Below are 15,958 nucleotides of genomic sequence, written 5' to 3' on the forward strand. Positions count from 1 at the left end.
GTTTTTTACATTAAAATATATCTCTATTGCATTTCTATTTTTCCATGTAGTAATTAAAAATACCTTTCAAAAGATTTGTCTATGGAGATTCTCAATCATCAAAGATATGGTTTCTTATTGTGCTTTTTCAAGAGGCAATTTGACTTTCTGGATTTTTTTTGGTTTCATTTCTCATTCAAGAAGCTTCTTCAGCTCTGAATGGATGTTGGGGAATGGAAAAATGTTTACTTCCAGGTGGCCTCAATGAAAGAATGCAAATGACTAGCTGTCTGCAAGGAGTATAAATCCTTTCATTCCCCACTATCCACTATCCTCCTTTTTATAATTATATAAAATAATTTATTATTTTTATTAAAGCAAAAACAGTGACTCCTTACATTATACCAAATAATGCTGTGCAAATCTTTTGCATTTGCAAAAATGCAAAAAACACTTGCTAATTATAAAGAATATGGTCAGAGACAGGAAGGAGGCAGATTAGTCATGCTATGTGCAGAATTCCAGAATACAATTATTGGAGTGGACCTCTAAGATTTGTTATTTTGTGTATACATTTGACACTGAGAAACAATTTCATATTTATAAACATGGCTCAAGAAAGCAAGACATTACTTATGTTTTTCCTTGTCTTCTAAGGAAACAACCATTAGTTTTAAAAATATAAAGGATTTTCTTATAGATGATAGTGAGATAGATTGTATGTATTCATAGACAAATATGTGAATATTAATGTATTATCTGTAGATTGAATTTTTTTAAAAGCATATAAGTTAACAGCACATTCTTCACTTAAGTCTTGAGAATAGTGAAACTTATCCCACAGAAAATGGATATAAAACTTCAAGTTAAGATGTTCATTCTTTTCCAAGGTGCTGGATCACATACAGTATCTGAAACAAATATATTTATGCTTCCTTTAAGAATCCAAAGTGGCTTCCATAGATTTCTTAGGCAACTAAATATATTGTTTTAATAACAGGTCTGCATTCACGCAGTCTGGGATCCATTTAGACCTGTGAAGACATTCAGCTTCTAGATTAGTTCTCTCTAAGAAGATAATGATTTCAGGGGAAAAAATAAATTCTTGAATTCATCTTGAATGTTTATATATTATACAATAGCTATGTCTTCACACTGCATCTAAAGGATCTAAAGCTGGGAAAGTTATCTTCAGATTCACATGATGAGTATTAAAATGTGGAACAAATTGATTACCATCCTATTCCATTCATGCAAGGAAATTAGATAAAAATCCCATTCCCTTTTATAAAAAAGCACCAATCCATCAGGATGACTGGATACAACATTCAAACCACATTAAGTTTTTGACAGTTATATAATTGTTGCTTGATTTTACCACATTGGTTTTATGTACTTTCATTTAAATCATGTGCTGTTGGAGCAAACTCCAGTTTGTACTCTTTGCTTGTACTTAATTTCATTTTTTTCCCTGTCAGGCATCAAGTTCAGCGATTGCTAAGCATCAAAATATTTAAATGAAGTATTTACCATATTATACAAATACCATGCCACTTTTTCATAAAGTTGTGTTAGCAAAGGAAAATGGTTATGATTTTATTCAACTTGTGAAAACAGAGCATCATAAGAAATTTTCTTTGAATTTTCTTTCTTTAAAACTGGTAACCAAACCTGGAAAACCTCTTTATGTGTGTAAATCTCTCTGGCTTTCATTGTGTAGTTTATATATTTGGATGAGAGTAGGAAAACCTAAATCATGAAATGAACTGATGCATATACATATCAATTGCGGATAGTTAATCACAAAGAGAGATGGAATTACTGCAAGTGATGTAAACATTTTCACCAAAAAAGTTGCATGCAAAATGTGAGGGAGATTTTTGGTAAATAAAAAATACTTTAATAGTCTATTTAAAAAAAAAGAAAATGTGATTATTTGTCTCCACAAGACTAGAAAGAATTCTAATTAACAGAAAACATCTCTACAGTGAGAGGCTGTAAAAATAAAGCAAACCAATTCCAAGAGGGGTTTTCAATTTCTTGCCTTAAAATCAGCAACAAGTTGACAGACTGTTCAATTCTTCACACATTTCATTACTAAAATAGCCCATTTCCCCATAAAACTAACAAGGCATAAAGGTGACCAAACTTCTATTACCTAAAGCTAAAGATTTTACGGCTATGTTTCTTCAAATTAAATAATTGTTTTCTGTGTTTCCCCCCATCCCCACGGTTTAAATATATTTATACATTGTTCAAAGGATTGCAATAAATTTCTGTCAATATACAAATATTTTAGAAAGAGGCATTCAAAATTTTCAGCAGAAATAATTCTGTGAACAATTTGGAAACTGACATTAGTTATCATTCCATTGCTGAAGTATTTTATGAACATACTTCCCATTCATACTATAGGAATATTGCAAGAAAAAATATTGATAAACTAAAAGGTAGACGTTATTCCATAGTTAATGTGAGTTTGAATGTCTTACAGACATGGGATGCACTCATACCTGGAAGTACAAAAGTATTCATGTGAAATGCTCCCCTCTCTATTGTCATGAATGAGGACATTGACATATAAAGAAATTCCTTTCGTGCACTGCTTCAAACATGGGGTCCAGAATCAAAAGCTATCCATGGATAAGTCTCTTTTGTTTTTAATAATTTTAGGGCTATCTTTTTTCACCCTCACTTTTACTAAATCATAATTTGGACAGTTTTCAGATATGAATAATGAAGCAAATAGTTGTTCATAGGTGTGATCTCAAATTTCCTGAATAATAGAGGATGCTATTCATTAATTCAGAAGCATGCTTGCTTTCAATTTCAACCAAACCAGGAGTTCACTTTTTTATCTGAACCAAGGGCCACACTTGGGCTGAGTAGGTTTGATTTCATTAACACTTAATAAAAATAATAGCTAATATGATTTCTGTTCAGTCATGTTTTAATTATGACTTCCTATTACATTAAAAATGTGGTAAAAAAAAAATTCTGAGGGCTACACCAAAGCTTTCAGAGACTGCACACAACCCTATGACCTCAAGTTCTACAATAAAACAATTGTCTATATCACAGATACTGTTTTAAAATTTTCTTTGTGCACTAGTCAAGGAAGGAAGAAAAGAAGATAGGCAGGTTTTTACAGTTTTTCAACTTAAAAATTATAAAACAAAGGTAAGCTTTGTTTTCCAGACTTATGAATGTTTGACAATTTATTATTTTTCTAGTTAAAATACCCTTTCTGACATATGTCAAACCATGAAACTCTTATAAAAATAACACTGATGGGATTAAACTGGTTAACAGTGAAATTGCATAAATTAAAATTAACTTCAAGTTGCATTAGTATTAAAAGGACCAATTCAAATTAATTTCTGATTATGACTCTGTCCTTGACTGTTCTTTAAAAAAATCAATTCAAGCCTTCCTGAAAAGATATATTGGCACAAAACTATGACAAATGATTATGTAGATAAGCTATGTTTCTTGGAGAATGGGAAGATTTCCTTAAATTAGTTATCTTCGTTTATATCATATATTACATTTCAAAATGTACAGACACCCAATGTACTTTTTTTTAACAACATATACATGTGAGTTTATAGAGTCATTATAAAAAGTTTTTGATTCTAAATTAAAAGCAATAGAAATAGAATCAAAATAATGGAGGTTGATAGTACAGTCAGTGCTTATTTTCATAATTATTGACAGCTGTATCTTTGGCATTGGAAATTCAGTACAATTTTCAGAAAAAATGGTGTTGCTTACAGCTTTTTAAACAAGGACAAACAGGATTGACCAAAGTACAAAATTTGGGGCATTATTATTAAATATTTATTTTTTAATATATTTTTAGGCAAGGTTAATTTAAGGACCCTGAATTACCTTCTCATCTTAGGGTATGGTGCAGACTGTATGAATTTATTTAAAAATCAACTAAATGGTACCACGTTTCCCGGAAAATTATATGTAATATAATATATATTTTTATATTTATTTAGAAGCTTTGAAATAGTACAGTAAACACTTTGCAACACGGTGTATAAACTACAGAATGTCTCTGATATTTGTGGGCTTGCAGATTAACAACATATTCAAGACCCACAGGTGAAAAGAACATGATTCACAATTTCTTTTGTAAAGTTGGAATAGTCTGGGGAACACTTGATCACACAAAAATAATATAAAACAGTCAAGTTTAAAACAGTGATATTGCATTTATAATGCACGTTTCCTTTGTTTAAAATCTGTACGATTGGCTTCTTGTGGCGAATATAAACATCTAAAGGGCTCAGTGACATTTTGGAGAGAGAAGAGAAAGAAGGAGCTATATAGTGCTGTAAACAGGCACACACTGATCAGAGAGACAAAATCAGTTGCCTCTTTAAGTTTCTATAGTTCCATACATTTCAACTCATTTCTCAGGCCTGCTGAGAGCAAGTAGGTCCTATTATTGGCCATAATGTCTTCAACAGCACAATATTTCTTCTGTTAACACAGAACTGGATGGCCAAGATAATGAAGTTGAAAAGTTGATGCTTTTGTTGGTCGACTTTTGTGCAAATCATGCTGCTTCAGGTAAGTCCTGTAGAATTGACTAGCATATCCTTTTCCGTGCTGTGGGGGGACAAAAAGGAAGGGGGGAATCTTAGATAAGTAAAGATTGACATGTTAACAGGCAGCAGTATTTATTAAAAAAAGCAATAAATTATGAGATAATTTAACATTTACAATAGTCAATAGTCAGACTTCTTTATTTCAGAAATGATATAATTATCAAATTATTCCCTGCACAAAAAACTATAAATTGCTTATTACAATATGTCTTTATAAATCTTTTAAATTTATATTTAACTGGATTATTGTATGACTTTATAAATCTTTCAAATTTATATTTAACTGGATTATTGTATTATAGCCAGAAAAATTCTTTGCCAGTACTCACTCTTCCCCTTCCCTTTTCCAAACTTCGATTGTCTAATTTGGTGGGGTGATGATAGGACTAGCAAGGACTAGCAAGGACTAGTAAGTGGAATTTTTCAATTGTGATTGTTGAATCTTACAAAATAAGACTAACACTGAAATAATAATCTTTCTTATGATTGCTTCTGCTATTTATCATAGCACCATAGCTATTAATTAAATGTGGCTAATTAGATATGGCTGAATGATCCAAGGAAGACCTTGAATAGGTTCAGAGTTGGAGTGCCTAAATGTAAAAACTATAGGCTCAATTGGAAACTATTAGCATCTAACAACATACTATGTTAATTTGGAGAGATACAGAGCCGAGCTCGTCTGCTGGTATGTCAGCTACTACCAGAAACATGTGCAAATAATAACTTATTTTTGGCACATGACAAAGCCAAGAAGTGGCTTCACTGAGGTAGTTTAAACTTTGATGTAGTCATGGAAGAAGAAGAAAAAACATTGGCAATGTATTTTCCATTAAGTTCATTATTATGCATATCAATACAAATAAATTCAAGCTATACTAACATTATAATCAAATTCTAGAAGATCAAAATTATATGAAAAATATCAGACAGAAGGATATTAGATCTGAAATGACTGGATTGTCTTAATGTAATTTTCTTTAAAGAGAATAAACTGCATTGCACAGTTTTAAGAACTGTGAATGTTGAAGATTTCTATAATAGAGATTAATAAGCAAGTTTTACTATATGCATCAATAAAAAAAAAAACATGTTTGGAGACAATTTGTATCCCAAGTATTATCAGTTCCCTAACATATTTCAAAACACATCTTATTTTTTGTTACTTTGAGTTAATTAATTCCCTATCAAAAATCTCATTCCCCCTCCCAATTTGTTCTCATGTGAAGTAAATAAATGAAAAGACGGTCAGCTACTTTTCCTCATAATGTCTAGAATTTATCTATTACTATAAATAATTATAAAAATAAATAAAACGATCTATCTATGCAAATATTACAATTATTCAAATACTGATTTGATTATGAATAGCCAATGGCTAGAGATGATATAGAGAGAGATCAATAGTATGATATAGCTTCACTGAGTCTCTCCAAACTGCATCTGAAAATTATTTCCAAATGGTTAAAGTTAAGATGCATTGCAAAAATACTACTACATTCACAGTGGCTACATAGTTATACATTCCTTATAAGGAACAAAACTCAGTATTTCAGTATAATTTATTTGGAGCAGTCAGGGCTAGAATTCTTCCTACATTTAGTTTCACTTAAATTCCAATGAAATAAGTAAGGTAATGTAGCTGAGACTTATGATTTGTGATTTTAAATATATAGTTCTAAAGAGAATAATAAGCATTATTAGAAACAATGGTAAATGGACTATGATGCTTTTGGAAGGACAGTATTAGTATATATCAATTAACATCTATAAAAAAAAGAAACAAATTTGACTATAATTTCAAGAATCATGAAGCTCATCCTAGAAGCCTTTGGTGATGGAGTTTAAAAGCTCTTTTATCTAATAAGATAGCTGGAATCAAAAGCTAGCTTGTGATCCTGTTAGAGCTAGTTTTCAAAGGGAAAAAAAATTTCTAACATTTTGATGCTTGGTGTAAATGTTCAGTTTAATAGACTTCAGATTCAACTGAGAAAATGTGTATATTGTATGTTCCTTTATATGCATTTAAATCCCACTCACCATTTTATATATGTTAAGCTACATAAAATCCAATATAGATTTAGTGGACATTCTCTTTTAACAGACATTCCTCCCTCCCATTAAATCTCTTACATTGAGGTTCATAGTATAGCAAATACAGCAAGTTGATCAATCAAGAAAACTGTAGATGGAGAGAGGATGGCTCCCTTAAAAATAAACTAATTATTTTTCATTCATTAGAACAAATATTGCAAAATTATTGAGATAAAATGTTGTCTTTAATGCAGTTTACTTAATTAAGCATCACCATCCATGTGTTTTGCAAAGCCGTGAAGATCAAAATATTCTAATATGTTTTGACCTTGTTGACCTTTAATATGCAGTGCTATATTTAGTATATTATTATTTTTTGTTGTATTGTAAATTGCAAAGTAAAAATAAATATTTATTAGTACTATGCAAAGCTATTTAGGGGGATTTACAAAGAACCCATCTGAATGTACTGCTTTTAGTATCAAAGACCTAATCCATTAAAAATCCAGCATAGCCTGCAGAGCAGGGGTGTCAAACTCACGTTGTCACAGTGGCATCATGTGACATATCAGGACTTTTTTCTTCTTCGCTAAACTGGGCATGGACATGGCCAGTGCATGATGCATCCAGCCCATGGGCTGAGAGTTTGCTGTAGAGGACCTTTTTTTGTTGTCTGAGAAAATACATTTTCTCCCAATGACAATGTCATTTTTGTATGCATTTGCAGGTTCAGATCACTTTCGAAGGCCCTCAAAATAGCTATGCTGAATCTCTGAGAGAGCACAGCACTTCAACAGTTGCAAAACTAGTTACACACAGTCCTAGTAGCGACCACTTTATCAGATATATCCTATATTGGCATGTTTATATGCACAATTTTATATGTTCTTCATTAATGGTGTAGTTACAAGAAAAAGAACTGCAATAAGTATAGACTGTGTCAATTCCATTAAAGCTTCAAGGTAGATGAAAATTTGTATCCAGTATCAATGCAACAACAGTATAAAATACTTCTATTTTATTACTTAGTATCACTTAAAAAAATTTTCTCATTACAGTTATTGCAAAAATATCCAAAGATCTGTTTACACAGGTTAGTATAACAAGTTTGAACTCAGAACAAATTTCTAATATTTCTACATGTTTATCCTTGCAGGAATCACACTCAAACAGGGATATCATCCATAGGTCTCTGTTTCTAGTTCATTTTTTTAGAATTAAAGTTGTAATGCAAACAATAGTAGCATTATTAATACTAGGAAAGACAATAATACATTCAGTAAAGGAAGCAATTATGAATAACTCAAATAGACACTAACTAATTAGCTTTAACTTCATAACAAGCGCTATTCTATTATTATATAACTTTTTTCCCCTAGGGGCAAGGATGTAAAAACAGTATCTTATCCAATGTATCTAACTGTGTTTTTTTTTAATGGTATACTTTTCTTGCCAAAGAGGATCATGATTCTATGAAAATCATAACAATAAAGTAGAACCTGATTTGGTCGTGACCGAACCTAATTTTGGAAATTTGGTGCTTACACAAAATATGGTGATTCAGAAGGGGAAATTGGCCGTGAAAAAAAAAAGTGAATTTTTTGGTTGGAACCTGATTTGGTCATGATCAAAAGAGTTCGTGACCAGAGGTTCTACTGTATATAGTTGAATTCTATCCAGATAATTATTATGCAATTCTGTAAATAACTATATACTGTAATATGAGAGTTGGTGCTGTCATGCAGTTGGTGTACCACTGAAATCAATATTTCCCATGGCCACAAGTTGGACTCCTTTATTTAATGTGTGAGATCACTCATAATGCACAAAAAGTACTTAAAACAATAGTTCATAATCATTATATAATTTATTATATTCATAATTCATTATCATATTCATAATAAATTATTATTGAAAATAGTGTCATTTACTATAAATACTATTATGTAGTATTTTAGCCATTTGTACTTTTATGTGTTTTAAATCACATTCACTTAATTTTCTATTATGTATTTTAAGTCAACATTCCAAAATGCACAGATATAGACTAATCAAGTCACACACACACACACACACACACACACACACACACACACACAAAGGAATGTCCCGAAGGTCCACACAGAAGTTCCACTGAAATTGATCAATATTATATTCATGTAAGTCTATTTTCCCAATCTGCAGACTCTAGAACACACTCTAAGTCTATCTCCTCAAACAAAAAGAAACAAAATCTGCAATTTGAGTCTGGCTCATGACAGGCTTTGTCCCCACTCCACTCCACTCTACTCCATTCCCTTCCTTTCTCTTTTTCTTTTTCCTTTCCTTTTCCCTTTCTCTAAGCTTAACCTGAAATTAACCTGAAAAGTAGTAAGTACAATTATATCTATATTTAGCCCTACAGCTAAAATATAGCCATACAACTCCTTCAGCTAGAAGACCCATAGGAGCTGTAACTCCCTGATGGAATCAGTAATTAGTCTTCCATTGTTCTTGCTAGTCCTATTATTATCCGACTAAATTAGACATCTGAAATTTGGAAAAGGGAAAGGGAAGATTGAATACTGACAAATAATTTTTCTGGATAATGTAATCCAGTCAATTATAAGTGTTAAAGTTTTATAAAAAAATATTATAAGTAATCTATAGCTTTTAGGGAACAGTATACTTTCTTAAAGCTGAAATAAATGTGAAGTCCAAAATGCCTATTGTTAATATTAAATTATCTTATATTTAATTACTTTTGTTAGTAAACATTTGTGCATTTTATTGATTTGGTGCTTTATGTGGACTGTAGCATAAAAACTGAACAGTGAAGCTGCTTCCACAGTTTGAAAAAGAAAAAGAATCCTACTTAAAATTATGGCATATAAAATATTTATCAGTTTCTTTTTGTCTGAGCCAAATTGCCCAGACTTAAGTCAATTTCAAGGGGAAAAATGTTTAAATTTAAGGACTTAGTTTAAACTGTATCTAATTTACCTTATTTATCTAAATAAAAATATCTCTAATCACACAAGCGTCATAAACAAGAACCAATACCTCTGCAGTTTCTTGGGGATGTTGGAGAAGTGAATTGTAGACTTAAGCTTTTAATCTTTGATTTCCGGCTTCGGGCACAAAAGTGATCTATTGATGGCTTTGTATGTGGAAAATATTGTTCTGAATCCTCATTAAACAATATGTATGTACATACACACACATATTATCTGTTTAATTATCTATTTAATTACTGCAGATATAAGTAAAACTTGTACTTAAATCTACTATCATATAGGTAATCTTCGACGTACAACAGTTCATGTACTGACCATTCAAAATTATAAGGACACTGAAAAAGTGACATGACTGTTTTTCACACTTATCACACTTAAGTCATATGATCAAAATTCAGATACTTGGCAACTGACTCATATTTATGACAGTTGCATTGATCCAGTCATATGATCATCTTTTGTGATCTTTGAACAAGCAAAGTCAATGGGGAAACCAGATTTACTTAACAACTATGTTACTAACTTAACAACTGCATGATTCACAAAACAATTATGGCAAGTAAGGTTGTAAAATGGAACAAAACTCACTTAACAACTGTGTTGCTTAGCAACAGAAAGTTTGGACTCAATTGTGGTCTTAAGTCAAGGACTACCTGAATTTCTTTCTGAGTATTTCTATAACTATTTTTTTTTCAAAAGTTGATTCTCTGAAACTCATTTAATTTATTATTATATGAAATAATATTTTCCTTTACTCCAAACTCCTAAATGAATATGATTGGCCTCTAAAGTGGGAGCATAATTAATTTTGCAATTTTCTGCAGGCACTAAAATGTGCCAACATAGAAAATTTGTCTCAACCTGTATTATTATCCTTGCTTTACAGTTGGGGAAATAGAGTCAGAGAGGTTATATGGAAAGAAGAATTATTCCATAGTTAAAGGAAAGAATATGAACATATCTGAGCTATGACTGGCTTTACCTTTTGCAAGGGGGAAAAGGAAAAAGGAAATAAAATAACAGAAAAGTCTAAACCCGCAATCCTATATTCACTTACCTGGGAGCAAATCCCATTGAACTCAATGGGGCTCACCTCTGGTAGGAGTATATAGGATTGCACCTCACACCTCTCTGTCCATGATTCCCCCATCTGTAAAAGGAGAATAATAATGCTTACCTATCTCACAGAGGATCTGCAGCTCTTTAATCACTATTCTTTTATAATCCACTTTGTGATCCACAAATGGCAAGGCCTAGAGAGGTGGAAAGCATTACAATCAGTATAAGAAATCATAGAAGAACCAAGAATTCTAAAGTCTCAACTTGTCTCTTACAAAGAACTTTATAATCTCTTCATTATGAAAATAAATTGAAAATAATAGATTTATGTTCATCCCTGGCTTATTTTGAAAATTATAATTAGAAAATTTAAATAAAATTGACATATTTATATATCATATATATGATTTGGTAATAATATTTGGTAATAAGAAAAACAATTATCACAGAGAAAGCAAAAAAATCCATAAAATATAGGCTTAAAAAGAAAATAATTTTTGAAGTTAGCACAGACAATTTAATGACATAATAAATTCTACAATGATCTGTCTAAAAATTCTACTCAATATAGTTTTAAAAAAATATATATAGAATAATACAAATTAAATTTGAATGCCAATATATGGTGTAACATACAATAAAGGCTTTATTTTAATTAAAAATGTGTTTATTAAATACATTTGCTGTGTTTCGTGCTCATCATTATGAAACCAAGTGGACTAATTTCCTAGCAATACAGTCCTCATTATCTGTCTCCTTTACTTCTCTTACATGTTGATTTTTTACAAAGAAATCCTGCTGTGCATTGCATCAAATAAGGTGCAACACAAAAAGGCATCATAACTTTAATATGCTTATTTCACAGTCCATTGTTCCAAGGGGCAAATCATTTACATATGTAGAAAACATATCCATGACAAAACAAGCTTTATTTGATCGATCAGTTTTTACTGTATGGTCAGCTTATCACTGATATCAGTTTTGCAAATTTTGAAAAAATAGGTAGAGCTGATAAGCATGTTGAAAAAGTGATAGCATCTCCAGAAGAAATGGATCATCTGGAACTGTGATAATCAGGATTCATGTTGAGGTAGAGAGCAGAAACTGCATCAGTTAATCTTACTGATGAGTTTGAATAAAATAAGGATGGTAATCACCCTTATCCTGCTTAGATCTCTTAAGGACCTTTTGTTGGTATCTTCTATATATTATCTGCTTATCTTGGGATATGTTTTATTGTAGTTGGATGGGCACAGATATTGGTTGAGAGTGGAGAAATTGAGCCAGCAGGCACTTCAATATGAAGACCCCCCAGGACTTCTTTACTTTCCATCACATTTAATACCTACACAAAAAGGTAGAAAAAGGCTATCCATCAGTATAGGTTGAGATAGCAATATGCCAGTGATATCAATTATACATGATAAATTGGTAATTACAATGGCCAGATTTCTATTATTTAGCTATGGGTTTTTCTCATGTTCTTCAAGGTTATTTTTCACAGCCCATTAGAAAAGCTGATTCAGGGTGATACCAAGTTTGGTTTCTAATGGGGATCTGCTCTATTTGAAAGTGCACATTCATAGTATGAGAATATGAGTCCCTGAGCTCACAGTTCAGAATATGGATCTCTGAGCACACAGCTTCCATTGGAGATCATAGCCAGGAAGGTTATATGAAAACTGCTATCTTTCTTAGAAGATTTATTGATGGTAGCCCCTCGTGACCTTATTACCTTATCTATGGATGGCCATGATGTGTTGTACATGGGGCTTCCCTTGAAGTTCAATGAAAACTTTCAGATGGTACAAAATATGGCCACATGTACTTAGTATGGTACTATGATATAATATCACTGGTATGAAGCTTCTCAGCAGTGATACTATATCATAGTTATTCCTGGTTATTCCTTGTTTATTAAAACAATTCAGGATGCTGATATTACCTATAAAGTCCTATGTTGCTAATAGCTTGTTAGAGGTATTTATCTCATGTAAATTCTCATGGAGAGAAACATGCCCAGTGTTCTCTTTTGGAAAAGCTTACCTCCTAATCCACAAGAACAAACTTATTCTCCTAGCCCTTAGAGAGCAATTTAAGGACTGCTTTTTTTCCAGAAACTCTTTCAAGATTAAATAGCCAAAGTTGTTCCAAACATTGCTATTGGTACTCTATTATAGTTATACTACTCCACTATATTATGACATTATTGTAATGCTAAATACTACATTTTGAATTTAAGCAATTTATGAGTACAGTAAATAAAGAACATTTTTTTAAATGCTAAATGTATATAAAGAAAAAAGGTACTTTTTAAATTTGTTTACAGTCAAAATATCAGCATCAATATCTATGGTTTATTGACACAGTTTCTTTGAAAGGAAAGCACAGGGATTTTGAAATCAATAGCAAGAAACTCCAAAGTCAAATGCCACAAGATTTGTACTATCTTTCAGCTGACTTTATAATAACGTGCTGAAGATGGAAGTTTTATCAATATAAAGGCAGGGAACCTTTTAAACTCATCTGAGAATATGAAGAGAATATTAATGGGATGAACTGATTTATTTAGAAGGAAAAATGAACCTGGCTGTGTACATTTAGACCAGATCTAAACTTGCATGTTTGTCTTTTAGCAAAAACATTCTCCTTTTCCACATTAGACAACATTTTTGTCATTACACCAGTTTACACCACTTTAAAAAAGCAGCACAATGAGCATATTTTATTATATTGATGCAGGAAAAGGTTACAAAAAATCTGTAGTGTAATTACAAAAAAAAATCACTTGTATCACCACCAACCTAGATGAAAATCCAAACAAAACCAAGAAATAATGAAAACAATTCCATGTCATCAACCCTTAGTACAGAATACTTGAGGATGGCTTTGAGTTATTATGAAAAGTGGCTTTTCCTGAAAAGTAGAACTATATCTTCAGGCCCCACCTTAAAAAAATTTTTTTTTTAATCCTCAGTTCCTCTCTGTCATCAAATATCTCATATTGTGTGTGTGTGTCTAGAGAAAATTAAAAAAATATTTCTGTAAATCTAAGTCCTACCAATTGTTCCTTAAGACAATTTGCTCCAAAATCTTTGTTACAGTTACTGCCCTTCAATATTAAAATGTTGTTGAGAGACTAGTGCCCATCTTGAGGGATGTTTGCAGACTACTAAATATTATTGCTATTCTGTGGTTCATTAATTGGCTGTCCCCATGAGACTTTTCTTACAGAAGAAAAATAAGAGGGAGAGTTAATTAAACAAATATGATTATTCATACTATATGTACCTTACTAAGATGACACTGTTAAGTTTCCATCCAACTCTTATATGGAGCAGCACATTTCTATGCATAGATTGGCTAAAAGTTTTTTTTTTCTCTCTCTCTTTCTTTCCTCCCCACTGCTCTCTCTCTTCACAGCAGATTAGTTCTTCAGTGTGGTATACAGCATTTTGAATAGCTCTCTCTCTTTCACTCTCGCCATCTCTCTCTTCATATATATCCCATTCAAATTATTGTGTGTGGATTAAAATTGCATCCCTTCTTTTGTGGTACTATTTGTGTTTGAGAACAAATACTGTACATTGCATGCACGGCTAAGTAAAATCTTTCTTAGGAGATGAATAAGGTGAAAGAATTCTATTTTGAAAGGATAAGCATTGGATCTTACTTAAGATTTTATAACAATGTTGTCTTAGAAGAGTAGCATATTTCTTCAAATTTTGCAACATAACCAGCATTATTTCCATGACATTATTTCAAGAAGGAAAAAGAATGAAAGAGGAAAACAAGATGCCTGCAATTTACCATTCAAGATATATTTTCAGTTTATTTCAAAACTTAAGAAAGTACTTATCTTTTCATCCCTTTATAAATGGTATTTTCTGTTTTACTCATAATACACATGTATATTCTCCCACACAGACTACTGTCTAAACTTCTGGACCTTGGGCTTTCTAATTCAATCTGCCTTTGGATTATGGATTTCCTGTTTAGCCACTCACAGAGGGTCAGATTAGGTAATCATACCTCTTCAGCCCTTATTCTTAACACTGGTACACCACACACGTTTATACTCTTTATGTGCATGACTGCATTCCCACTCACACTAGTAATATTATTGCTAAATTTGCAGATAAAACAACAGTGCTGGGACTTATCTCCAGGAGGGATGAGTCTGCCTACCAAGATTAGGTGGACCAGTTGCTTTCGTGGTGTAGAGACAATAACTTGGTCCTCAACACCAATAAGACCAAGGAGCTTATAGTGGATTATAGAAGGAGCAGATCAGACATCCAGCCCTTGCTTATCAATGGAGACTTAGTGGAGCAAGTGGCCAGTTTTAAGTTTTTGGGTGTTACCCTAAAAGAGGACCTGACCTGGGGTGCCCACATTGCAGCCTTGGTCAAAAGGGCCCAGCAGAGATTATACTACCTGAGACTTCTCAGAAAACAACAACTGAATGAAAAACTGCTGGTGACCTTCTACCGCTGCACCACAGAGAGAATTTTAACATATTGCACCTCTGTATGGTTTGCCAATTCCACTGTGGCAGATAGGAAAGCATTCCAGAGGGTTAATGTCATTGCCCAGAAAATCATTGGTTGACCTCTCCCCTCTGTGGAAGAACTTTATAGCTCCCGCTGCCTTAAGAAAATTCAAAACATTCTCAAAGATCCATCTCATCCTGGGAACCCTTTTTTTGAACTATTACCATCTGGCAGATGGTACAGAATAATAAAAACAAGGTCAAATAGGCTGAAAAACAGCTTCTATCCCAGAGCAGTAGCTATTTGGAATTCTGCTGTATAATGCAGTGTTGGTGTGGTGTCGGGGGTTTCCGGTTCGATGTGTGAAGGATGTGTGTTTGTGTTTATTTTCATGGTCATGGTCATGATGTGCACTGAAGATGGTGTTTGATTTCATTCTATGAGGTGCAATGACAATAAAGTAAACTAATTATATAAAATTGTTCCTTTTAAAAGAAAAGAAATAAATTGGGTTGAAAATTTTGACACATTTTTTAAAAAAACTAAATAGAAATTGAACAATAAATTGAATAATGTAGAAACCAGGGAAGAACCTTGTTTAATTTCCTAGATTTCCTAGATGATGCATGCATTAGTCATCAAAACTATATAGTCATTAGAATGCCATATAATTTCCATATAATTAGCCATATAATAGATAATTTCAAATTCAAAAATGCACTAGAGTGACTTTGGATCAACAGTTTGACTCCAGCCTAACTGCCTCTTTAGAAGC

The 15,958-nt window shown here is 32.2% G+C and overlaps 1 protein-coding gene across 2 annotated transcripts in view; it reads right to left on the reverse strand.

The window, feature by feature from the left end:
• Window positions 1–4,020: 4,020 nt before the first annotated feature.
• PCDH10 (protocadherin 10) overlaps window positions 4,021–15,958 on the reverse strand; it is a 47,516-nt gene continuing 35,578 nt past the window's right edge. The window contains exons 5-6 of one of the 2 annotated variants that reach the window (XM_087936140.1): window positions 10,809–10,884; window positions 4,021–4,602 (exon numbers count right to left, since the gene is read on the reverse strand). In XM_087936140.1, the coding sequence (XP_087792266.1) occupies window positions 10,850–10,884 (35 nt within the window). In that variant the 3' untranslated portion in view covers window positions 4,021–4,602; window positions 10,809–10,849. The remainder of the gene's footprint in view (window positions 4,603–10,808; window positions 10,885–15,958) is intronic. The other variant, XM_026697808.2, reaches the window with a different exon arrangement.

This window comes from Pseudonaja textilis, chromosome 6, assembly GCF_049901715.1.
Source record: "Pseudonaja textilis isolate UNSWEBS1 chromosome 6, rPseTex1.2, whole genome shotgun sequence".
NCBI lineage: Eukaryota > Metazoa > Chordata > Lepidosauria > Squamata > Elapidae > Pseudonaja > Pseudonaja textilis.